Raw genomic sequence first — 24,842 nt, forward strand, 5'->3', positions numbered from 1 at the left:
GCTGTGTTGCTGAGCCCCCGATGCTGCCTCTTTTGCTCTGGGAAGTTAGCTTGCTGTGTAAAAGAAACCCCGGCCTCTTGCTTGTTCTACGCAAACAAGCAGGCCGGCTTCCAGAGGTGGTCATGCATACGGCAATAATGCAGGCTTTTAGTATTCTAAAGCAAAAACACAAGGCTGGAGAAACTCAGCAGGTCAAGTAGCACACTCGGTCGTGGCTACCCCCCACTGAGGTCGAGGAGGGCAGTCTCGTTCCATTAATCCCGCCAAGCATGGATTTGTTTAGTGTGGGCTTGATGCGGCACTCCAAGAATCCAAGAAGCTCACGATATTTCACAAGCCAGCCATCCGATCCCGGTGCATGGAAACCACCGACCGGACGTGTTGTGGCCTTCGCGGCCACTGAGCTCTGCATCCCTTCGTCCGCCTGCTCCATCATCACGGCCCTCGATCGGGTGGTTATTTGTTGGGGACCTCACCACCAGCTGAACCCTACCAGGAGCACCACTCCAGGTGGCATCGCTCTCGGGATCTCAGCTTCACGACTAGGTGACGATCTCGGAGAAGGCTTTACATGGGTCGAGTACCCGTTATCCGAAATGCCCAGGGCCATTCGGATTTTGGAACACCATTTTTTAAAAAAATGCACTCATTCACTCAGACGTAAAGATACATACATTCACATTACATCACAAATATTTACATATGTATCTACACACCGCTTACGTTCACTGCATTCCATTCTCCGATCGGGTTTCAGAACTCTATTACCTTATGGGACCACGGATGGAAAAAGTTTGGATTTTGGTAGTTTCAGCTATGCAACAATACATAACCAAAGTTTCGGGCTTGAGCCCTTCATCTAAGTATGAAGGTGTTACCTTGATGAAAGGCTCAAGCCCGAAACGTTAATTATGTATCTTTATCTCTGCTACATAAACATAAAAACATAGAAGATAGGAGCAGGAGTAGGTCATTCGACCCTTCGAGCCTGCTCCGCATTCAACGAGATCATGGCTGATCTTAAAGTTCAGTACCCCGTCCCCGCCTTCTCTCCGTAACCTTTAATACCCTTATACTGAAGAAATAGATCTAATTCCCTCTTAAATATATTTAATGAACCTGCCTCCACTGCCCTCTGTGGCAATGAATTCCACAGATTCACCACCCTCTGGGTAAAGAAATTCCTCCTCATCTCGGTCCTAAATGGTTTGCCTATTATCCTCAAACCATGGCCCCGGGTTCTGGATTTTCCCATCATTGGAAACATCCCATCTGCATCCATTCTGTCCAGTCCTGCCAGAATTTTATAGGTCTCTCTGAGATCCCCTCTCAATCTTCTAAACTCCAGCGAGTACAATCCCAATTTGCGCAATCTTTCCTCATAAGTAATTCCTGCCATTCCAGGTATCAGCCTGGTGAATCGCCTCTGCACTCCCTCCATTGCAAGAAAATCCTTCCTTAGATAAGGTGACCAAAACTGCACACAATACTCCAGGTGGGGTCTCACCAAGGCCCTGTACAGCTGCAGTAAGGTATCCTTGTTCCTACACTCAAACCCTCTTGATATGAAGGCCAACATACCATTTGCCTTTTTAACCGCCTGCTGTACCTGCATGCTCGTCTTCAGTGACTGGTGCACAAGAACCCCTAGGTCTCTCTGCACTTCCCCATCTCTTAATCTATTGCCATTCAAATAGTAATCTACCCTCCGGTTTGTATTACCAAAGTGGATAACCTCACATTTATCCACATTGTAGTGCATTTGCCATGTATCTGCCCAGTCCCTCAATTTATCCAAATCACACTGGAGCTTCCTGACCCCCTCTTCCGTGCACACAACCCCTCCTAGCTTAGTGTCATCTGCAAATTTGGAGATATTACATCCAATCCCCTCATCCAGATCATTAATGTAAATTGTGAACAGCTGGGGTCCCAGTACAGATCCCTGTGGCACCCCACTGGTCACCGCCTGCCACTCAGAAAACGAGCCATTTATCCCAACTCTCTGTCTTCTACCTGCCAGCCAGTTCTCAATCCACATCAATACTTTGCCCCCAATCCCATGAGCCTTGATTTTGGAAGCCAGTCGTTTATGCGGGACCTTATCGAAGGCCTTTTGGAAGTCCAGGTACACCACATCCACTGGCTCTCCCCCATCTATTTTACCTGTCACCATCTCAAAGTTCGCCGTTTGACCTGCTGAGTTTCTCCAGCGTCGTGTTTTTACTTCAACCTCGGTGTCCACAGACTTTTGTGATTTACAACAAGAGTCTTGGGCTCAGTTCTGGTCACCTCATTACAGAAAGGATGTGGAAGCTCTGGATGGGGTTGCAGAGGAGAGTTCACCGGGACATTGGCTGGATTGGAAAATAAGGCTTACGGGGCGAGGTCAGCAGACTTTTCTCTTTGGAGCGAAGATGGACGAGAGGAGACTTAATAGAGGTCGGTGAGATTTTGGGGGGGCGTAGATAAGGTGGACGGCTGGCGCCTTTTACCCAGGGCAGGAGTGGCAAACACCAGGGGACATCTGTACAAGGTGAAGGGAGTGAGATTTAGGTGAGACGTCAGGGATAAGTCTTTCTTTAACACTGAGAGTTGTGGGGGCTTAGAATGCATTGCCGGGGTGGTGGTGGAGGCTGGAACATTAGGGGCATTTAAGAGACTCTTAGACAGGCATGTGGATGTAAGAAGAATAGAGGGTTACGAGAAAGTACTTTTTTTTGGTAGGAATATTGAGGGCTGAAGGGCCTGTACTGTGCTATGTTCCAGCAAATCACTGAATCTCAGGATGACTGAGGTCTTGGGAGGTGGGGAGGGGGGGGGGGGGGGTCCTGCATGTCATCAGAAGCCATCCTGGTGCAGAACAGACTCCGAGTGCTTTTGGAACCAATATCCCAGGGAGATCCACACACCAGGAGGGGGGATAGGGGTAGGGAAATGGATCGCAAAGCAGCCAAAATGGTTCGGCACTGCCTCTCCCGATCAATGCCTCACGCTCTGAAGCTCCCATTAGCTCCTCGGCTAAGTGGAGTTCAGGGGCTCCTCTGGGCTTTTCTAATGGACATCTAGGTGCAGTGATTAGCAGACATTATATAGCTCTTCCCACCCCCCCATCGCCCCCAGGGGCTGGTGGGCTTTCAACCGGACTTGTTCCTACTGCTGAAATGCTCAAACTTCACCGGGTTGGGCAGCGCTGATGAAAGGTTTGCCAGTCTTGGCTAGTTCGGGAAAGAGCTGGCGTCCGAAAGATTCCACATCTGGTTCTCTGGAAAACCAGGCAGCTCAGAACAAGGATTCATATCGCTGGAATTGGCTTAATGGACACTGCTGCCTAGTTCCTTTAAAAATAACTTAGACATGAGCATGGTAATAGGCCCTTTCAGTCCACAAGCCCATTACTCTCAATTACACCCAATTGACCCCCTGGTACGTCTTGAAGGGTGGGAGGAAACTGGAGCCCCTGGAGGAAGCCCAGGGTGAAAACTCCTTGCAGACAGTGCGGGATTTGAACCCCTGTCTTGGACGTGCTGCAGTAACAGCCAGGCCACCCTAGTTGTGCGCTAGTCCAAGAAAGCCCACGCCCAAGATTTACTATCAGTGGTCAAACTAGTCGCTCTGTGGCACTGTCTTGGGGCGATGGGTGCGGAGATATTGGGCTGGAAAACAAAAATGCTGGAGAAACTCAGCAGAAGGGTGACAGATAGAGGACGCTGAGAGTGGTGGGGGGGGGAGAGATTCAAACAAGAGGGCGTGGATTGGGAGTAAAAGGGAAACACGAGGGGGGATTTCTTCACACAGAGGGCAATGGGGGTGTGGAATGAATTTCTGGCAGTGGTGGCAGAAGTGAGATCGATGTTAATATTCAAGGAAAGGTCAGATCGGTACGTGGACAGAGGAGGTGTGGAGGGTTACGGGCCAATGGGACCAGGTGGGAGAAGGTGCTCGGGCAAGTAGGGCCAAACTGGCCTGTTTCTGTGCTGTAAATGGTTAAGCAGGTGAAGATACATAACCACCGTTTCAAGCTAAGGCACGAGCAAAATGTCGGCAGGCGCCTGAACAAAATGGTGGTGGGGGAGGAGCCCAGTCCCAAAGCCATGAGGTCATAGGTGGATAAGGGAGGGAGGGAGGGCACAGCTGCAAGCAGGGGGAGGGGGGATGACTCTCTGAGTGGGGGATGACTCTCTGAGTGGGGATGGAAGGGGGAGGAAGGGACAGGGAGGGAGGACGGGGAGTGGGCCGGCAGAAACTGGAGAGGCTGATGTTAATGCCGTATGGCTGGAGAGGGCCTGGACGGGAAATCAAGTGCTGCTCTTCCAATTTTACAAGTGGGGCAGGACATGCGGGCAAGGGAGTGGGGTGTGGAATCCCTCCCTTACCCGCCTGTGGGACCATGCTCCTATCCCCCGCCCCTCCACACCCCACCACTTTGCTCATATCCTGATGAAGGGCTCAAGCCCGAAATGTCGGTTCTGCATCTTTTATCTTTGCTGCGTGAAGGACACTGTTTGACCTGCTGAGTTTATCCAGCGTTATGTGTTTTTACTCCAATCACGCTGTCTGCAGACTTTTCTGTTTTACTCTAATTTTAAATGTGGACATACAGCACTGTTACAGGCCGTTTCATCCTACGAGTCCTTGCCACCCAATTTACACCTCCATTAACCCGCACCCACGATAGTTTTTGAAGGGTGGTAGGAAACCGAAGCCCCCCCCCGGGAAAACCCCACGCAGACACAGGGAGAACTTCCTACAGGCAGCACGGGATATGAACCCCAGTCCCAGTCGCTGGCACTGTAAAGGCGTGGGGCTGACCGCCTCGCCGTCTGTGCCCCCCTTCCCCTTGTGAAACAGTGGGAGGAGGTCCGGCGCCAGAGGGGGGAGCAGGAAGGTTTGGCCGAGTTGTCGGAAAGAGGGGGAGCGGCAGAACTTGCTGGGGTCTCGTCGCTTGGCCTAAGGTGATGGGCGGCGGGTAAAGGGGGGCTGAGACCAAGTGAGGGTGGGAGAGGAGATGGTTCTTGCTTCAGGCTGCTGAGCCAAAGCTTTCGCAGCTTGCAGTTGGATCGATAACATAAAGAACTGTGAGCTTCGTTCATTGTTTATGGTACTTGTAATTGGGTATCAGGGTAGCACATCAGTCATCTTCTAAACACTCCCTTGCCAATTAAAATAACCCTTGGCCATTTGGATGTGTGTCTGGATTGTGAAATACTGCTCAGCCTGTCTCTCTCTCTCTAACACACTTGCTCTCTAACTCCCTCTCATTTGCTCTCTCTCACACACACGCTCTAGAGGTTCACCTTTGAGGAGATAGTGAGGCGTCCAGGACTGCACTCGCTGGAACTTCAAAGAATGAGAGGAGATCTCGTAGAAACGTATAAAATTATGAAAGATTGGCAAGTCATTCCCATTGGTGGGGGTGACCAGAACGAAGGGACAGAACCTCAAGATGCAGGGTGGTAGATTGAGGATGGAGATGAGGAGGAACTGCTTTTCCCCAGAGGGCAGGGAATCTGTGGAATTCGCTGCCTGCTGAAGCAGTGGAGGCGACCTCAGTAAATCTATTAAAGATGCGGTTGGATAGATTTTTACATTGTAGGGATAAGGTGGGTGGGGACGAGCTCATCATCAGATCAGCTGTGATCTCATTGAATGGCGGGGCAGGCTCGACAGGCCGACTCCAGCTCCTCATGTTTTTTGGTTCTTTCAATTTCTCTTTCTCCTCAGCGCTCTCACTTCGGCCTCGCGATCATTCTGCCCCTCAACAACGGCGTCTATTATAAATCGGGGCAGGACGAGGATTCAATCCTGCTTTCCCTTTTGAGATCCATGCCTGATTTCGCAGCCCAACGCGTATTATCCTCACGGCCCTTCAATATTCAGAAGAACCCCCCCCCCCCTTGTTTCCAAGTCAATTCGGTGAAAGCCTCCAGCGCAATTAGCATTTAAGACCCACATTTTTTCTCCCCAAAATTGGCTCAGAAATACCACCCCCCCCCCCCCGAGGGTCTTGTACGCAAAGTTGAGATTGAGTGGGTCACCGGCTACTCGCCCAGCTTCAGGAAGCCCGCGGAGGTGCTGCGGCGGTCCAGGAAGTGGGCCTGCAGCTTCGCGGCCCACCTTCCCTCAGGTGACCCACGTTTTCCGGGGGAAGTGAGTGGCGGCCTACCACGGTGACCCCCGTCAGCAGTGCAGGAGTCCGTTCTTCAACTTGCCCGTAAATACACTAAAAAAAAATTAGTATTCCCTGCTGAAATAGGGGGAGGAGGTGGGGAGGTCTTATATGCCCTCAAATATAGTAAATAATCCCACTCATTCACGTTCCTGTGTGTGAAAATACTTCTCCCCAACTCAGTCTGAAAGATTTGTGTAGCAACAAGATCAGCGTGGAGAGAGGGAGAGAAGGAGAGAGGGATAGAAGGAGAGAGGGAGAGAAGGAGAGGGGGGAGAGAGAGGGAGGGAGGGAGAGAGAGAGAGAGAGAGAGAGAGAGAGATAGGGATAAAGTGTGTGTTTCTGAGAGAGATAGACAGACAGATGGATAGAGTGTGAGAGAGAGACAGACAAGAATATGTGTTAGAGAGAGAGAGAGAGAGAAAGAGACGGACAGACAGAGAGTATGTGAGAGAGAGAGATACTGAGGGACAGATGGTGAGAGCACAGAGACACTTGCCGAGTCCAACATGCCTCTATGAATTCGCAGGAGTCGGGAAGTGAACATTTCCAATGCAGGGATCCACAAACATGTCCGTGACCAACCTCCTGCCCCACCGCCCCTCACCCCCTCAGACCCACTGCCCCTCATCCCCACCTTCTACTTCTCCTCTCCCAGAGCATCCCAGCCAGGCTGCATCACAGCGCGGGTACGGTCGCTGGAGAGAAATGGATCGGAGGTCCATCTACAGGACCACAAGAGTGGCAGAGAAGATCACTGGGGTCTCTCTCCACCCGCCCCCCCCCCCAATCAACGTGATCTACCGGGAAGAGGGGGTGCAAAATCGTCGAGGACCCCTTCCGCTCCGCACACAGCATCTTCCAGCTGCTCCCGGTGGGGAAGAGATCCAGGAGCATCAGAGCCAGCACCACCAGGCTGAGGAGCAGCTTCTTCCCACAAGCAGTGAGAACGCTGAACGACCAAAGGAACTGCTCGCACTGACCCTCCGAGACCCTCACATGCACAAAACAATATTTATTTATCTGTATAGTTGAACACTTGTCCTGTCTAGGTATTTTCTGTCCATATGTGTGTTATATCTGGGTGTGTGTCTGCGTGTTTTGCGCCGAGGACCGGAGAACGCCGTTTCACCGGGTTGTACTTGTACAATCTGATGACAATAAACTTAGGACTGAGTTGTGTCCACATGGGCAGCGTGGGGGGGCGCCGCCATCTAGTGGTTGAACCTGAAACTTAAATGCACACGGAAATGCTGGAAGGCCTCAGCTGTTCGGTCTCACACCATCCGCAGGACGTAAAGATACGTCTCAGGCCTGGGCCCGAGCTCAAAGTATAAGCAAAAGCAGGCAGGCAACTCCATCTCCTCTACATCAGAGAGATTGGGCACAGACTGGGAGATCACTTCGTTGAGCACCTCAGCTTGGTCCGCTGCAGCAGCGTGGATCTCCTGTCCCATCCCCTTGCCGCCATGGTTTCCTGCACAGCCAGACTGAGGTCACTTGCCAATTGGAGGATCAGCACTTCATCTTCTGTCCAATTGGACGGCATTAACATCGACTTCTCTGGTTTCTATTAAACCACCCCCACCCCCTTTCGCCTTTTCCAAGCTCTCTCTCTCTCTCTCTACATATCTCTCTTTCACTGTCTGTCACTGTCACTCTTTCTCTTTCCCCTTTTCCTTCTGTCTCCTTTCATGGAGCCAAAATCAATTCTCCCCATTCCTCTCATCATATCCAATGAACACCTTTTGTCTGTTGGTCTGGACCCCTCCCCCTGCCATTCTCTCCCCCACCCCCCTTTCTCTTCCCAGTCTTTAGTGAGACGCGTGCCTGCTTTTTGCTTCTACCTTGAGGAAGGGCTCGGACCCTGAAACATTGGTAAACACATCGTTACCTCCCACGAGACCGGCCGAGTCTCTCCAGCATTTTACAGCAGCGTCTGCGGACGTCCATGTTTCACCTGAAACTTAAACTCCACACGATCAGAAAACGGACATGGGGATCCCTCACTGCCGTTCCCCACTCAGCTTGGCACTCCCTGCGGCAATGCTCCCTCTGCACCTCCCCTTTCTTTGGTGGTAAATCAATACTGCCCCTTTACTATTCCAAAAGTTACAAGTGCTTTATAATTCAGGCTATTCACACAAAACATGTGAAAAATTGAAAGTCAGGTTTCAAATTTACCAACATTGTTCTCCATCTGCCAGACCCTTGACCACTCACTTAACCTATCTATATACCTCTTCCTACCCTCTGCATGATCCAAAGATGAAGTAACAGACAGTGAAAGAAAGAGAAAAACAAAACCATTTATTTGTTGTGTTCCGACATTCCAACAAACCATGTGTTGAATTTGGTCATGGCCAGAGGCCTGGATGGATAGGTGGGGAGGTGGGGGAGTTGCAGAACCAGCCCGGGGACCCCAACTCTGAGCTACAGGGCACTGGCTGCCTCTGAGCACCCCACTGCATCCCCCACCTTCCCGTTCAGGCGACAGTAGCCCAGGTGGGAACCATGACATCGTTCGGCGAAGGGACTGGGACCATTGAGAGGCGTGCGGGACCCCGAGGAGGCGGGCGAGGATTTGGGACCCGGCAGGAAGCGGGGGGTCCCATTCCATCCTGTGTCCCTGGGCTGCGCGGCCCCACTGTAGAAGAACGAAACCTCCAGGAAGCTGGGTCGCATGGCGTCGGTAATCCGCTCCAAAATCTGCAGGAAACTTGGCCGCGATCGCGGGTTCTGCTGCCAACACAACTGCATCAGGTCATGCCTGGGGGGCCAACATTGGGAAAGTCAGTCTCGCTGGTGACTCTGAGATGGTCCTGCACTGTTCTTGGGAAAGAGTGAATCCCGCACTGACCCCGGGTCAGTCCCATCACGGGCTCTGGGACAGTCCTGTCACCGGCTCTGGGTCAGTGCTCAGGGACAGTCCCACTGACCCTGGGGCAGTCCCATCACAAGCCTTGAGTCAGTCCCACCATGGGCTCTAGGACAGTCCCACTGGCTCAGTCTCATCACTGGCTCAGTCCTGTCACAGATCCAGGACAATCCCACTGGCTCTGGGTCAGTCCCACCACCTGCTCTAGGACAATCCCGTCACCAGCTCCAGGACAATCCCACTGGCTCTGGGACAATCCCACTACTGGGTCCAGGTCAGTCCCACCACCAGCTCTTAGACAATCCCATCACCAGCTTCAGGACAATCCCGTCACCAGCTCCAGGACAATCCCGTCAACAGCTCCGGGACAATCCCACTGGCTCTGGGTCACTCCTGTCATCAGTTCCAGGGCAGTCCTGTCACTAGCTCCAGGTCAGTTCCATCACCAGTTCGAGGACAATCCTGTCACTGGCACTGGGTCAATCCCACCACCGGCTTCAGACACAGAGTGAAATTTCCTCAATGCCATCCCAATAAACGACAGATGTGTGAGAGCAAGGAAAAGAAAGGCAAAGAATGGAGGCAGGTTCTGTAGATGCATGGTCTGAGGGGGAGGGGGAGGGGAGAGGCAACTGGCGAGAGTGGAAGGGTGTGGTTAGCAGGAGTGTGCGGTGTCTTGAATGGGCACAGAGAGACGCGTGCCTAGCAAGGCGCGTGGTCCACGGAGGAATGAGTTGGACCAAGCTGGGGGAGGGGCTGGATGCTGGCGTGGTGACCGAGAAGGGGACACACTCAGCAGGAGGAGATGCAGAAAGTGAGGAGGGGCGGAGGAAGGGTCTGAGGGGTCATGAAGGATGGGGGGAGGGGTCGCTGAAGATGAAGGTGAAGAGGGGATGCAAAGGGGAACTAGATAGATAATTCCCTGAAAGTGGCATCACAGGTGGACAGGGTTGTAAAGAGAGCTTTTGGCACATTCGCCTTCATCAATTAAAGTATTGAGTACAGGAGTTGGTGAAGTTGTTTAAGACATTGGTGAGGCCAACTTTGGAGCATTGTGTGCAGTTTTGGTCACCAAACTACAGGAAAGATATTAATAAGATAGAAAGAGGGCAGAGAAGATTTACCAGAATGTTGCCCAGATTTCAGGAACTGAGTTACAGGGAAAGGTTAAACAGATTAGGACTTTATTCCCTGGACTTTAGAAGAATGAGGGGAGATTTGATAGAGGTATTTAAAATTATGAGGGGAACAGACAGAGTAAATGTAGGTAGGATATTTTCACTGAGGGTAGGTGAGATAGAGACCAGAGGACATGGGTTAAGGGTGAAAGGGGAAAAGTTGAGGCCATTGGTGCTCTGTGATTATTCTGCATGGTCTCATTGACCTGTTCCCGGTCCATACCCCTCCCCTCCATGTACCTCTCCAAATTCTTCTTCAATGTGAAAATTGAGCCCGCATTCACCACCTCAGCTAGCAGCTTGTCCCACACTCCCTGGTGTGAAGAAGTTCCTTCTGATGTTCCCCCTAACCCAGTGATTCTCAACTTTTTTCTTTCCACTCACATTCCACTTTAAGTAATTTCCGTGCCATCAATGCTCTGTGATTAATGAGGGATTGCTTAAGGTGGGGTGTGAGTGGGAAGGGAAGGTTGAGAATCACTGCTCTAGACCCAATTGTTACTGAAATATTTTGCTTGAGAAAAATTGTCATTGGCCCATTTCCTTTGGAGTTATGAAACCATGCACATAACGAGTCAATGAGGGTCGATTAAAACAGTGGGTTTCAAAATTTTTCTCGCCACCAACATCCCACCTTAAGCAATGCCTTACTCATCATGGAGCACCGATGGCATAGGGATTACTTAAAGTGGGATGTGAATGGAAAGAAAAAGGTTGAGAACCACTGGGTTAGGGGGAACATCAGAGGGAACTTCTTCACACAGGGAGTGTGGGACAAGCTGCCAGCTGAGGTGGTGAATGCGGGCTCAATTTTAACATTGAAGAAGAATTTGGAGAGGTACATGGAGGGGAGGGGTATGGACCGGGTGCAAGACAATGAGTCCATGCAGGATAATAGTTCGGCACAGATTAGGCAGGCCAATGGGCCTGTTTCTGTGCTGTAATGGTTCTAGTGATACCAGGAATGAAAGGGTTAGCAGATGAGGAACGATTGTTGGCCCTTGAACTGTACTCGTCGGAGTACAGAAGGATGAGGAGGGAACAGAGAGGCATTTTGAAAGCTGAAAGGCCTAGATAGAGTAGATGTGGTGAGCATGTTTCCCATGGTAGGGGAGTCTAGGGCAAGAGGGCACAACATCAGGATAAAAGGGTGTTGATTTGAAACAGAGATGCAGAAATTTCTCTTTTGTCATAGAGTCATGAGTCTGGGGAACTTGTTGCCACGGGCAGTCGCTGGGTGGATTTAAGGCAGAGATTGATGGGAATTTGATTGGTCAGGGCATCAAGGGATACAGGGAGAAAGTTGGGGGAGTGGGGGCTGAGTGGGAGGATGGATCAGCTCGTGATTAAAATATCGTGATGTTGGGAAGAAGATGGCTCAGAGGGGTGACGGTGGGCGAGGAGAGGGTACTTACAGCCTCTCGGGGCAGTTTGCCGGCTTCGACAGCGTCCCGTTGTTAAGCACGAAGCGCAGCACCTGCTCGTTGGACAATCCCTGGTAGGGCTGCTCGGCCAGGGTGGCGATCTCCCACAACACCACGCCGAACGACCTGCAATGTATAGCAAGTGATCACTGGGGTGGGGGTGGGGGCGTCAGACACCACTGCCTGCCCCGCCTCTCCGTTGGCCAGATCCCATCCCCCTCCTCTAATCTCTTGGCCCAATCCTACTTCCAATCCTTCTCCCCTGCAATACTCCCTCCCCTCCCTCAATCTCACTGGACAACAAAGATTTTGCTTCCTGTACACTCCTGGGTCTTATGACAGAGTATATAGATATGCTTTTGGGGAGATAAATTGGGAAAGGTTTGTTAGGAGCAGGTCACATACAAACACTTTAAAACAGATCTTATTTGAAATACTGGAGCTCTCCTAATGCTAGACATATCGGCTCTACAGCCTTTGCATGAGCTTTGGAGAGGGCCCAAGAGACTTCACTAATTGATTGTTGTTTACAAAAGACAACAGATGAAAGAACTTGTTGGAGCCACAGACTGTCTGGAGTTGTTCTAAGAGGGTCAAACAGGCTTTCTCTCTGGGAGAGAGAGAGAGAGAGAGAGAGAGAGAGAGAGAGAGAGAGAGAGAGAGAGAGAGAGAGAGAGAGAGAGAGAGAGAGAGAGAGAGAGAGAGCAGATGGGACTGGTACAGGACAAGCTGGCAAGCTTATGGAAAGCCCCATTTGGAAGACAGTCTGGTCAAAGCCCTTGTGGTTCATGCAAGAGTGGCTGTCTAACGTTTCACTTGGAATAAGGGAAACAAAAAGGCACTCTGTGCTGACCTGAAAGAAAGAGGTTATCATCTGGAGAACCCTGAAGGGGTAAATTTCATCAGCAAGACACTGAAGTGGCTGTTGGAAGTACATCAGTTGTGGATGTCCTGGAACAACAAATCTCTCTGAAAACCCTCAAGAACCTTCCTGAGCAGTAACCATTTACCTTTCATACATGTTAAATTCTGTGCACAGTATAAGAATTGCCTGCAACCAATAAGCTTGGAGGAATTAGGTGAGATTTGACTGAGAATCAGGGAGCTTTTCTGAATTTACACACACACACATTGCATACACATGCACTTAGAATTAGAAGGGGGTTAAGTTGGGTTCATTAAATTAATAGTGATAAGTTAAAGTGTGATTCTGTTTTCATGTTTAAAGTAACTTTTGTTGAAGTAACCATTTGTCTTGGTGAATATCTATTGCTGCTGGGTTTTGGGGTCCTCTGGGCTCGTAACAGGTATATTTTATGGATTTGGAGCTGCTGATCATGAAAATCACCTTGAAATTTTCCCCATCCTGTACAGTAATTTTACAAACTGTAGAACTCCTGGTATCTGGAATTCAAGTAACCGTCAACAAAAAAAAAATTGATGAAAACAAGTTTTTAAAAAATTCTCTGAATTTACACGTAAACCTTTGGTGAAGACGGGAGCTAATATCCAGCCAGCGGAGGGAGGGCCTTGGTCGGGCTTTGCTCGGAACAGCTGTTTGAATGACGTTGCGTGAAACAGTGATGGCATCGCCCAGGATGAAGAGCTGGTTGACACCATTCACCATTGGGGTGACTCTCTTAAAGTATCTCCTTATCCCTGGTTAGTAAGAGTCGCCCCAGTCAGAGGCTTTACCTGTAAACTTGTGGGGGGAGAGGGTTACTGTATATTTCAGCATGTAAGTCAACTGGCAAATAAGTTGACCCCCCACCACTTTATCAGGGTTTTATCATACATTGGGCGTACAAGTCGATCCCCCCCAAAAAAATTTGCGACACCTGAGATGTTGGGCGTTTGTCACCGTTATTAGGTCGGCCCCCAAGAATCAGGTGGGGCGTTGGCTGGAGAGAACGGTGATCACTGAGGCTCTGTTGAAACAACACAAGGATGAAGCGGGTTTCAACGCCAAAGTGATAGAAATGGCCTTGAACATTTGACGTGCACGAGAAGTCGGTAAGAGGTTGGAGGAAGAAAGTTGAAGAAACACGCCCAAAAGGCGATGTTCGACGAGAAGAGGAATCACTCGTTGGCCAGAGCTGGAAAATCACATTGAACAGAGGCAAGATCGCTACAGCCACCCGAAATAAAGTAAGAACATTTCCACGGCAGTGGGCCAAGTTGGACCCAGACCTCAGTGATGATTTTGAGACGACAGTTGGCTGGTGCAATCGTTTCATGAACAGGAAAAATCTGGTATTACGCCAAAAAACAAAAACTGTACAGAAGCTACCAAAAGATCCCGATCATAAAGGTGTAAGTTTTTGCCAATTTATTGTATGGAACTAGCGGAAACAAACTGGCAAATGTCGACGAAACCCCCATGAATTTCAGCAATAGGACAGTGGAATGGAAAGGGTTAAAACTGGGAAAGCCAGAAGTACAGGCCACGAAAGGACCGTGGTGTAATCGCACATAGCCAACGGGACAAAGTTAAGACCCAGGGTCATCTTCAAACGCAAAATTAAACCGAAAATGAAATTCCCAGCAGGTACATTTTCATAACTGATGGATGGATGGATGAAAATGGTGTAAAATTATGGATAGGCAATGTGTGGAACAGACGGTTTACGCAGAGTTTCGTAGCCACTTAACTGCGAAGACTAAAAGTAGATTCACACTACATAATACTTACAGGGCGGTTATCCCAGGTGGTTTGATGTCTCTATTGCAACCACTTGACGTCTGCTTGGACAAGCCATTCAAAGACCACATGCGCGAGGAATGGAATACATGGATGATGAGCGCAGAAAAATCGTTTACAAAAGGTGGGGCAATGCATGCTGCTTCATTTGATGTGTTGTGTAACTTCGTTCTCAAGGCACGGGACAAAGTTAGAGACTGTGATAAAATTGTTTAAAAAGTGCGGTATTTCTCATGCAATTGATGGCGCGGAAGATGATCTGTTGTGGGACACTGACGATGAAGCTGAAGCCGCCTCTCAGATACAGACTGGAACTTGTATGATGACTGTTTAAAAACAGTGTGGGTTTGGATGTGCTGGCCGCCATCTTTGCTTCTGACGATTATAGTGAGAATGATTTTGAAGGGAGCTAATTGTGTTTTGGTTCAATAAAAATTTTCAATGAAAATTTGTTGCAGTTGGCGGTTTGTTAGGTGTTAACTTATATGCCGAATTGGTTTTCAAGGGCCAACTTACACGCCAAATCGGCTTCCAGTCTGAAATTAAGGTCTCAAATGTATGTTGGGCGTATGAGTCAACCCCCATGTTTTGAGAAATTTTTGAGGGTTTCAAGACACAACTTACATGCTGAACTATACATTAAATATCTATAATGTTATTGTTCGTCTTTCGGGCAGCTCTGCGGAGGGGGAGGAACCTGCAGATGCAGCAACAGTTAAATGTTTTCAAGGAATGAGACTGAAAATAAAGTAAAAATGCTTTTAAGGATTAGATATTCATGCAAGTGAAGTTTGTTCAGTGTAAGTACAGTGTAGTATTTTTGTCTTTTAAATTGTTTATTCTTAATGAAGATGCATTAGTTGGGCATTGTACGACTAAGTCTCAAGCAACCAGGTAATACACTTATCCGGCATCTATCAATAGGTGTCGGATACCTAGGGTTTTACTGTACAACCTATTTTTGTGATTTCCTGTCTATTTCCAGCACAGATCGCAACGTGTCATTGAAAATTCATTTTCTGCGTTCGCACATGGACATCTTCCCTGCTGATCTTGGTCTGTGACGTTCGTGGTGAAAGGTTTCACCAGGACATTGCGACCATGGAAAAGCGGTATCAGGGCAACTGGAATCTATCAACGCTGGCCGACTATTGTTGGACACTGACATGAGAGGCATCAGATGCTGAGTACAAACGAAAATCAGTGGTCCGTTAAACTAACGTGGTGTGCCAGCATCATTATGTGATTAAACCTGCTAAATACAATAAAGGTTCATTTAATGTTTCTCCAACATCCTGCACGATACAGAAAATCTAAAATGATCTTTGTGTTCAGCTTGAAGTCGTCTGTCATAATCCCCAATTTTTTTTCGGGAAGCAAAACCGATGAAAAAAAATTGTTGTCCAGTGTATCTTCATTGGTCTGTACCCACGCCCCCACCTCCTCTCCCTCATTATCCACCCTAATTGACCCCCTCCCTCTCCAATTACCCCACCCCGCAACTCTCCTTCCATACCCACTTTCAGCTTCTCCTTTACCTCTCTCCAAAAAGAGCCCACTCAAGCCCCCGGAATTCTCGATTAGGATCCTTCGGGAAGGTGGGTCATCGGGAGTGGGAGTGAATGGGAATGGGAAGGGGGAGCGGGATAGGATTCACAGACCACATGTGGGTTCAGCCGCTCTCCTGCAGCTCACCGCCCCTCTCACTCCTCCGCCACTGCCACGTTCCTGCCTCATTCCCTCTGCTACGGACCCTTGGCCTCAGGTCACTAGGAGGCACAGAAGGGAGGGGGGGGGTCTCACCAGACATCAGTGTGTGGACTGAAGATCCCATCCTTCAGAGCCTCTGGGGCCATCCAGCGGACAGGGAGCAACCCTTTCCCACCTTTCCGGTAGTAATCTGTCTCGTAGATATCTCGGGTCATTCCGAAATCTGCAAGTAAGGTTGGGTTCGTGAGCGTGGCCATAGCCAGTGACCTCAATTTCCAATAGGATCCCAGGCCTCACTCGAAGCCCACAGTCCATAGTTAAGTTGAAATCACTTCCAGATCTGGGCATTCAACACTGGCAGAGGCCACTGATGGCTATTAATGAGGGAACAGAGCGTTCCCCGAGGGTAAATGTACCAGACCATACACCCTCCCTATTTTAGTAGTCCCGGCAGGTCCCTGACACCACTCCCTGTCTCTATAGTCCCCTCTGGTCCCCTACGCCCCTCCCTGTCTCTGAAACCCCCTGTGGTCCCCAACACCCCTCCTTGTCTCTATAACCCTCCCGCCAACACCCCTCCCTGTCTCTGTAACCCCCCTCCAGTCCCCTACACCCCTCCCTGTCTCTATACCCCTCCCGCCAACACCCCTCCCGCCAACACCCCTCCCGCCAACACCCCTCCCGCCAACACCCCTCCCGCCAACACCCCTCCCGCCAACACCCCTCCCGCCAACACCCCTCCCGCCAACACCCCTCCCGCCAACACCCCTCCCGCCAACACCCCTCCCGCCAACACCCCTCCCGCCAACACCCCTCCCGCCAACACCCCTCCCGCCAACACCCCTCCCGCCAACACCCCTCCCGCCAACACCCCTCCCGCCAACACCCCTCCCGCCAACACCCCTCCCGCCAACACCCCTCCCGCCAACACCCCTCCCGCCAACACCCCTCCCGCCAACACCCCTCCCGCCAACACCCCTCCCGCCAACACCCCTCCCGCCAACACCCCTCCCGCCAACACCCCTCCCGCCAACACCCCTCCCGCCAACACCCCTCCCTGTCTCTGTAACCCCCCTGCAGTCCCTTACACCCCTCCCTGTCTCTATAACCCTCCCCCTAATACCCCTCCCTGTCTCTGTAACACCCCCCTCCAGTCCTCTACATCCCTCCCTGTCTCAGCAGCTGGTCCCTTCCACCTCTCCCTGCCTCTGTAATCTTCTCTAGTCCTCTATACCACTACCTGTCTCAGTAACTGGTCCCATCCACCCCTTCCTGTCTCTGTAACCCCCTCTGGTCCCCTACACCCTTCCCTATCTCAGTAACTCCCTCCAGTCCCCTACACCCCTCCCTGTCTCTGTAACCCCCCTCTGGTCCCCTACACCCTTCCCTATCTCTGTAACTCCCTCCATTCCCCTACACCCCTCCCTGTCTCTGTGAGATGGGAATTGGAGGGAAGAGGCAGTTACAGAGATAGGGAGGGGATCGGAGGGGTTACAGAGACAGGGAGGGGTGTAGGGGACTGGAGGGGGGTGACAGAGACAGGGAGGGGTGTAGGGAACTGGAGGGGGGTTACAGAGACAGGGAGGGGTGTAGGGGACTGGAGGGAGTTACAGAGACAGGGAGGGGTGTAGTGGACCGGAGGGGTTACAGAGACAGGGAGGGGTGTAGGGGACTGGAGGGGGAGGGGATGTTTGAGGATGAGGAGTCTGACTCTGCCTGACCTGAAAGACCTTATCTCTTTCTCATCCTTATCCCTTTCTCCTTGTCCTGCACTCATCCTCCCCCCTCTCCTTTCTTCCTCACCTGGTTCATCTTATCCTCACTGGAGTCCTTCCAGGTGATTCCCAGGGATCATTGAAGATGGAACCCATCCTTCCTATTCATGGAACAGTTCAACCAATGGCAGGCCAAGGAATCAGTTGGCCAGCTGATGCTAATTTTGATTGATTGGCTGCAGCCAATGAGTTGGACTCCAGTCAGGGGTGCGATTTCCCCACCAACACTCCCCATCCAAACCCACCTCCGATTTTGACGGTCAGGTCCTCCGAGACCATGCAGTTCCGTGCGGCCAGGTCGCGGTGGACAAACTTGTTGGCGTTGAGATAGGCCATGCCATCAGCAATCTCGCCGGCCATCTGCATCATGTCCCTCAGCGTGGGCAGTGCCAAGCCCTGGTTATCCTGTGCAGAGGAGAAAGCAAAAATCAGTGGGGCAGTGGGTGGGAATTCAAACCATCGTCTGCATGCCAGCCCAAATCACACCATGCTTCCTTGATCCAGAGACCGGCAGAGAAGGCTCACCTTGAACATCCCATCCCTTCCACCCCTCCCCCAAGCCTCTCCTTCCCAGCAAGTGATGGGAGAGAGGGGAGTTCACCCAGACATGGGATCTTGATGTGCCTGTGCGTGACTAACCTTCAGCGCCTTGGAGTCATCCTGGGATGGAGGAACGTAAATGATTCCTCCCATCAAACCAACGATTGGTGGCGGGAGTGGGGGCTCTTCTCCAGGCGCGGGGGGAAAAAGTGGCAGATGGAGTTCAATCCAGATGTGTGAGGTGATCCATTTTGGAAGGTCAAACCAGAAGACTGAGCACAGGGTTAACGGTCAGATACTGAACAGTGTGGAGGAACAGGGGGACTTTGGGGTTGTCCAAGTCCACATGTCTCTCTCCCGGTTGCCGTGCAGGTTGATAGGACAGCTAATAAGGCCAATGGGATGCTGGTATTTCATTAATCATGGGATTGAGTTCAGGAGTCGCGAGGTTGTGTTGCAGTTCAATAAATCTCTGGTGAGACCCACACTTGGAGAATAGTGTTCAGTTCATTATAGGAAGGATGTGGCAGCTATGGAGAGGGTGCAGAGATTTACCAGGATGGACAGGAAAGAAGATCAATCAGGATATTGCCTGGATTGGAAAATGTCTCTGATGAGGAAAGGTTAGCAGAGCAGGGACTTTTCTCTTTGGAGTGTAGAAGGATGAGAGGAGACTTAATAGAGGTCGACAAGATTATGGGAGGCGTAGATAAGGTGAATGGCCAGCACTTTTTCCCCATGGTGAGAATAGCAAACACCAGAGAACGTCTGCACAGAGTGAAGTTTAAGGGAGATGTCAGGGGTAAGTATTTTAATACTAAGAGTGGTGGGGGCCAGGGGTGGGTGGTGGGGGCCAGGGGTGGGTGGTGGGGGCCAGGGGTGGGTGGTGGGGGCCAGGGGTGGGTGGTGGGGGCCAGGGGTGGGTGGTGGGGGCCAGGGGTGGGTGGTGGGGGCCAGGGGTGGGTGGTGGGGGCCAGGGGTGGGTGGTGGGGGCCAGGGGTGGGTGGAGGGGGCCAGGGGTGGGTGGTGGGGGCCAGGGGTGGGTGGTGGGGGCCAGGGGTGGGTGGTGGGGGCCAGGGGTGGGTGGTGGGGGCCAGGGGTGGGTGGTGGGGGCCAGGGGTGGGTGGTGGGGGCCAGGGGTGGGTGGTGGGGGCCAGGGGTGGGTGGTGGGGGCCAGGGGTGGGTGGTGGGGGCCAGGGGTGGGTGGTGGGGGCCAGGGGTGGGTGGTGGGGGCCAGGGGTGGGTGGTGGGGGCCAGGGGTGGGTGGTGGGGGCCAGGGGTGGGTGGTGGGGGCCAGGGGTGGGTGGTGGGGGCCAGGGGTGGGTGGTGGGGGCCAGGGGTGGGTGGTGGGGGCTGGAATATTGGAGGAATTTCAGAGACTCTTAGACAAGCATGTGGACGGAAGAAAAATAGAGGGTTACGGTGTAGGGAGGGTTTAGTTTTTTGGGGGTAAGAATATATGAGTCGGCACAACATGGAGGGCCAAAGGGCCTGTACTGTGCAGTAGTCTTCTATGTTCAATACTGACCCCTGTGTTAGTGCACTATTTGGCCAGATACACCTGTGGCGCTGGACGCTGGTAGGAAGGGGTTGGTGACAGCTGGAAGGCTGAAGAGTGCTGAGCGGCAGGTGCAGGATGTAGGGAGAGACGTGCAGGGCATCAGGCATGGCGCGGAACTCCTACCTCGGTGCTGCGCCGCAGCGAGCGAAGGTGACTCTTGAGATCTCCCCGGGTCATGAGCTCCATGATGACCAGGGTGGGCTGGCCTCTTGACACCACACCCAGCAGGCGTACCTGGATAGGGCAAAGCAAGAGTCACACACGTCCCCTCTCCCCAGTGCCCAACCCCAGCACCTGCAGTGATTCTCATGACCGCACGGCAAGTATTCACACACACCTACATCGCACACATTCACTGGAACACACCCATGCCCGCCCACCCACACACATTCACCCACACTCTTACCTCCACACACTCACCTCACCCACGCACACTCACCAATGCACATTCACCAATGCACACTCACCAAAACCCACACACTCACTCGCCAACACACACTCACCAAAACCCAAACACACACTCACCAACACACTCACCAAAACCCACACACACACTCGCCAACACACACTCACCAAAACCCAGACACACACTCGCCAACACACTCACCAAAACCCACACACACACTCGCCAACACACTCACTAAAACCCACACACACTCTTGCCAACACACTCACCAAAACCCACACACACACTCGCCAACACACACTCACCAAAACCCAGACACACACTCGCCAACACACTCACCAAAACCCACACACGCACTCGCCAACACACTCACCAAAACCCACACACACACTCGCCAACACACACTCACCAAAACCCAGACACACACTCACCAACACACTCACCAAAACCCACACACACACTCGCCAACACACTCACCAAAACCCACACACACACTCACCAACACACTCACCAAAACCCACACACACACTCACCAACACACTCACCAAAACCCACACACACACTCGCCAACACACTCACCAAAACCCACACACACACTCGCCAACACACTCACCAAAACCCACACACACACTTGCCAACACACACTCACCAAAACCCAGACACACACTCACCAACACACTCACCAAAACTCACACACACACTCGCCAACACACTCACCAAAACTCACACACACACTCGCCAACACACACTCACCAAAACCCACACACACACTCGCCAACACACTCACCAAAACCCACACACACACTTGCCAACACACACTCACCAAAACTCACACACACTCACCAACGCACATTCAACAATGCACACTGACTCACACACACTGACCCATACCCACGCACACTCACTGATCTACACTTGCCCGCCCACAATCACCCACACACACATACACACACAGATCAATGCACACTCTCCAACACACATACACTCACAAACACCCACAGCCACTCACACTCAACCACAATCAAGCACCCACATACTCAACCACACACTCCCCCACTCACACTCCCCCACTCACACATCCACTCACACTCATCCACTCACACTCATCCACTCACCCACTCACACTCACCCACTAACTCACCCACTCGCCCTCTCCCACTCACACTTTCCCACCACCACCCTCCCACGCATGCTCAACCACGCACACTCACCCACGCACTCAAAAACACACTGACCCATACACACTCATCGACACACATTCACACACACTCACTCACCCGCGCACCCCCGCCTGCGCGCCCTCGCCCGCACACCCCTGCCTGCGCGCCCCCACCCACGCCAACCCACCCACGCACATTCACCAATACACACATTGACCAACACACATTCACCAACACCCACACACACTCACTGACTCAACACACTCATCCACACACACTACACCAACACACATTCACCAACACAAACTCACCAATGCACACTCACCAACACAAACTCACCAATGCACACTCAACACAAACTCACCAACAAAATCTCACCCACACACTCAAAAACACACACTCACCCATACACTCATCCACACACACTCAAAAACACAGACTCAACAACAGACTCACCAACACACAATCACACAACACATTCACCAACACACACTCACACAACACACCCACTCAACCACACCCACACACACAGCACACACTTACCCACATAAACAACAAACACCAATGCACACTCACCCATGCACCTTCACCCACATGCCCACCCACTCAAGCCCACCCACCCTCGCCCAGCCACACACACCCAGCCACACACACCCAGGCACACTCACCCGCACCCACGTCCCCGCACCCACGTCCCCGCACCCACGTCCCCGCACCCACGTCCCCGCACCCACGTCCCCGCACCCACGTCCCCGCACCCACGTCCCCGCACCCACGTCCCCGCACCCACGTCCCCGCACCCACGTCCCCGCACCCACGTCCCCGCACCCACGTCCCCGCACCCACGTCCCCGCACCCACGTCCCCGCACCCACGTCCCCGCACCCACGTCCCCGCACCCACGTCCCCGCACCCACGTCCCCGCACCCACGTCCCCGCACCCACGTCCCCGCACCCACGTCCCCGCACCCACGTCCCCGCACCCACGTCCCCGCACCCACGTCCCCGCACCCACGTCCCCGCACCCACGTCCCCGCACCCACGTCCCCGCACCCACGTCCCCGCACCCACGTCCCCGCACCCACGTCCCCGCACCCACGTCCCCGCACCCACGTCCCCGCACCCACGTCCCCGCACCCTCACCCCTGCACCCTCACCCCTGCACCCTCACCCCTGCACCATCACCAACGCACCCTCACCCACACACACTCCAAAACTCACACACACTCACCAACACCCACACATACTCACCAATGAACATTCAACAATGCACACTTACCCATAGACACTCACCCATACCCATGCACACTCATTGACCTACACTCACCCACCCACAATCACCCACACACACATGCACATACAGATCAATGCACACTATCCAACACATACTCACCCACTCACTCTCACCTACATAAGCTCACCAAAACCCACACACATTCAACAATGCACACTCACCCACCCACACTCAACCACCCACACACATTCACCCACACACACTCACCCACCACCACCCTCCCACACACGCTCAACCACGCACTCACCCATGCAGTCAAAAACTCACTGACCCACATACACTCATCAACGCACATTCACCAATACCCAAACACGCACTCACCCACTCACCCTCGCACTCGCCCCCTCCCCCGCGCCCCCACCCCCGCGCCCCCACCCCTCACTTTCTCCCCCACGCGCCCTCCCCCACGCGCCCTCCCCCACGCGCCCTCCCCCACGCGCCCTCCCCCACGCGCCCTCCCCCACGCGCCCTCCCCCCACGCGCCCTCCCCCACGCGCCCTCCCCCACGCGCCCTCCCCCACGCGCCCTCCCCCACGCGCCCTCCCCCACGCGCCCTCCCCCACGCGCCCTCCCCCACGCGCCCTCCCCCACGCGCCCTCCCCCACGCGCCCTCCCCCACGCGCCCTCCCCCACGCGCCCTCCCCCACGCGCCCTCCCCCACGCGCCCTCCCCCACGCGCCCTCCCCCACGCGCCCTCCCCCACGCGCCCTCCCCCACGCGCCCTCCCCCACGCGCCCTCCCCCACGCGCCCTCCCCCACGCGCCCTCCCCCACGCGCCCTCCCCCACGCGCCCTCCCCCACGCGCCCTCCCCCACGCGCCCTCCCCCACGCGCCCTCCCCCACGCGCCCTCCCCCACGCGCCCTCCCCCACGCGCCCTCCCCCACGCGCCCTCCCCCACGCGCCCTCCCCCACGCGCCCTCCCCCACGCGCCCTCCCCCACGCGCCCTCCCCCACGCGCCCTCAACCACGCGCCCTCAACCACGCGCCCTCAAACACGTGCCCACAACCATGCACTCTCACCAACACACACTCACCAAAACCCACACACACAAATACCAATGCAAACACACACACTCACCAACACACACTCATCAAAACCCACATACACTCACCAACACACTCACCAAAACCCAAACACACTCGCCAACACACACTCAGCAAAACCCCACACACACTCACCAACACACGCTCACCAAAACACACACAAAGTCACCAAAACACACTCATCAAAACCGACACTCACTCGCCAACACACACTCGCCAAAACCCACACACTCTCGCCAACACACACTCATCAAAACCCCACACACACAAATACCAATGCAAACACACACACTCACCAACACACACTCATCAAAACCCACATACACTCACCAACACACTCACCAAAACCCAAACACACTCGCCAACACACACTCAGCAAAACCCCACACACACTCACCAACACACGCTCACCAAAACACACACAGTCACCAAAACACACTCATCAAAACCGACACTCACTCGCCAACACACACTCGCCAAAACCCACACACTCTCGCCAACACACACTCATCAAAACCCCACACAAACTCACCAACACACACTCACCAAAACACACAAAAAGTCACCAACACACACTCACCAAAACCCACACACACACTCGCCAACACTCACCAAAACCTACACAAATTTGCCAACACACATTCAACAATGCACTCACCCATACCAACACACACTCATCCACTCACACTCAACACACACACTCAAAATGTACACACACTCACCAAAACCCACACACACACTCACCAAAACCCACTCACTCACCAATGCAAACATACACACACCAATGCACACTCACCAAATCACCCACACACACACACCAATGCACACTCACCAAATCACCCACACACACACACTCACCAACACATACTTACCAAAACCCACACAAACACACTCGCCAACACACACTCACCAAACCCCACACACACTCACCCTCACCCACGGACCCTCAACCACGCACCCTCAACCATGCACTCTCACCCATACACAATCACCCGCACTGTC

General features: G+C 52.9%; 1 protein-coding gene across 2 annotated transcripts in view; it reads right to left on the minus strand.

Annotated features, from left to right (window-relative positions):
- Positions 1-8,458: 8,458 nt before the first annotated feature.
- The window catches only part of LOC138764466 (insulin receptor-related protein-like), a 61,023-nt gene continuing 44,639 nt past the window's right edge, over positions 8,459-24,842 (minus strand). For both annotated transcript variants that reach the window (XM_069940430.1, XM_069940432.1), the window contains exons 18-22: positions 20,060-20,170; positions 18,081-18,240; positions 16,154-16,283; positions 11,641-11,775; positions 8,459-8,939 (exon numbers count right to left, since the gene is read on the minus strand). In XM_069940430.1, the coding sequence (XP_069796531.1) occupies positions 8,603-8,939; positions 11,641-11,775; positions 16,154-16,283; positions 18,081-18,240; positions 20,060-20,170 (873 nt within the window). In that variant the 3' untranslated portion in view covers positions 8,459-8,602. The remainder of the gene's footprint in view (positions 8,940-11,640; positions 11,776-16,153; positions 16,284-18,080; positions 18,241-20,059; positions 20,171-24,842) is intronic.

The sequence above is a fragment of the Narcine bancroftii genome, chromosome 5 (assembly GCF_036971445.1).
Source record: "Narcine bancroftii isolate sNarBan1 chromosome 5, sNarBan1.hap1, whole genome shotgun sequence".
Lineage (NCBI taxonomy): Eukaryota > Metazoa > Chordata > Chondrichthyes > Torpediniformes > Narcinidae > Narcine > Narcine bancroftii.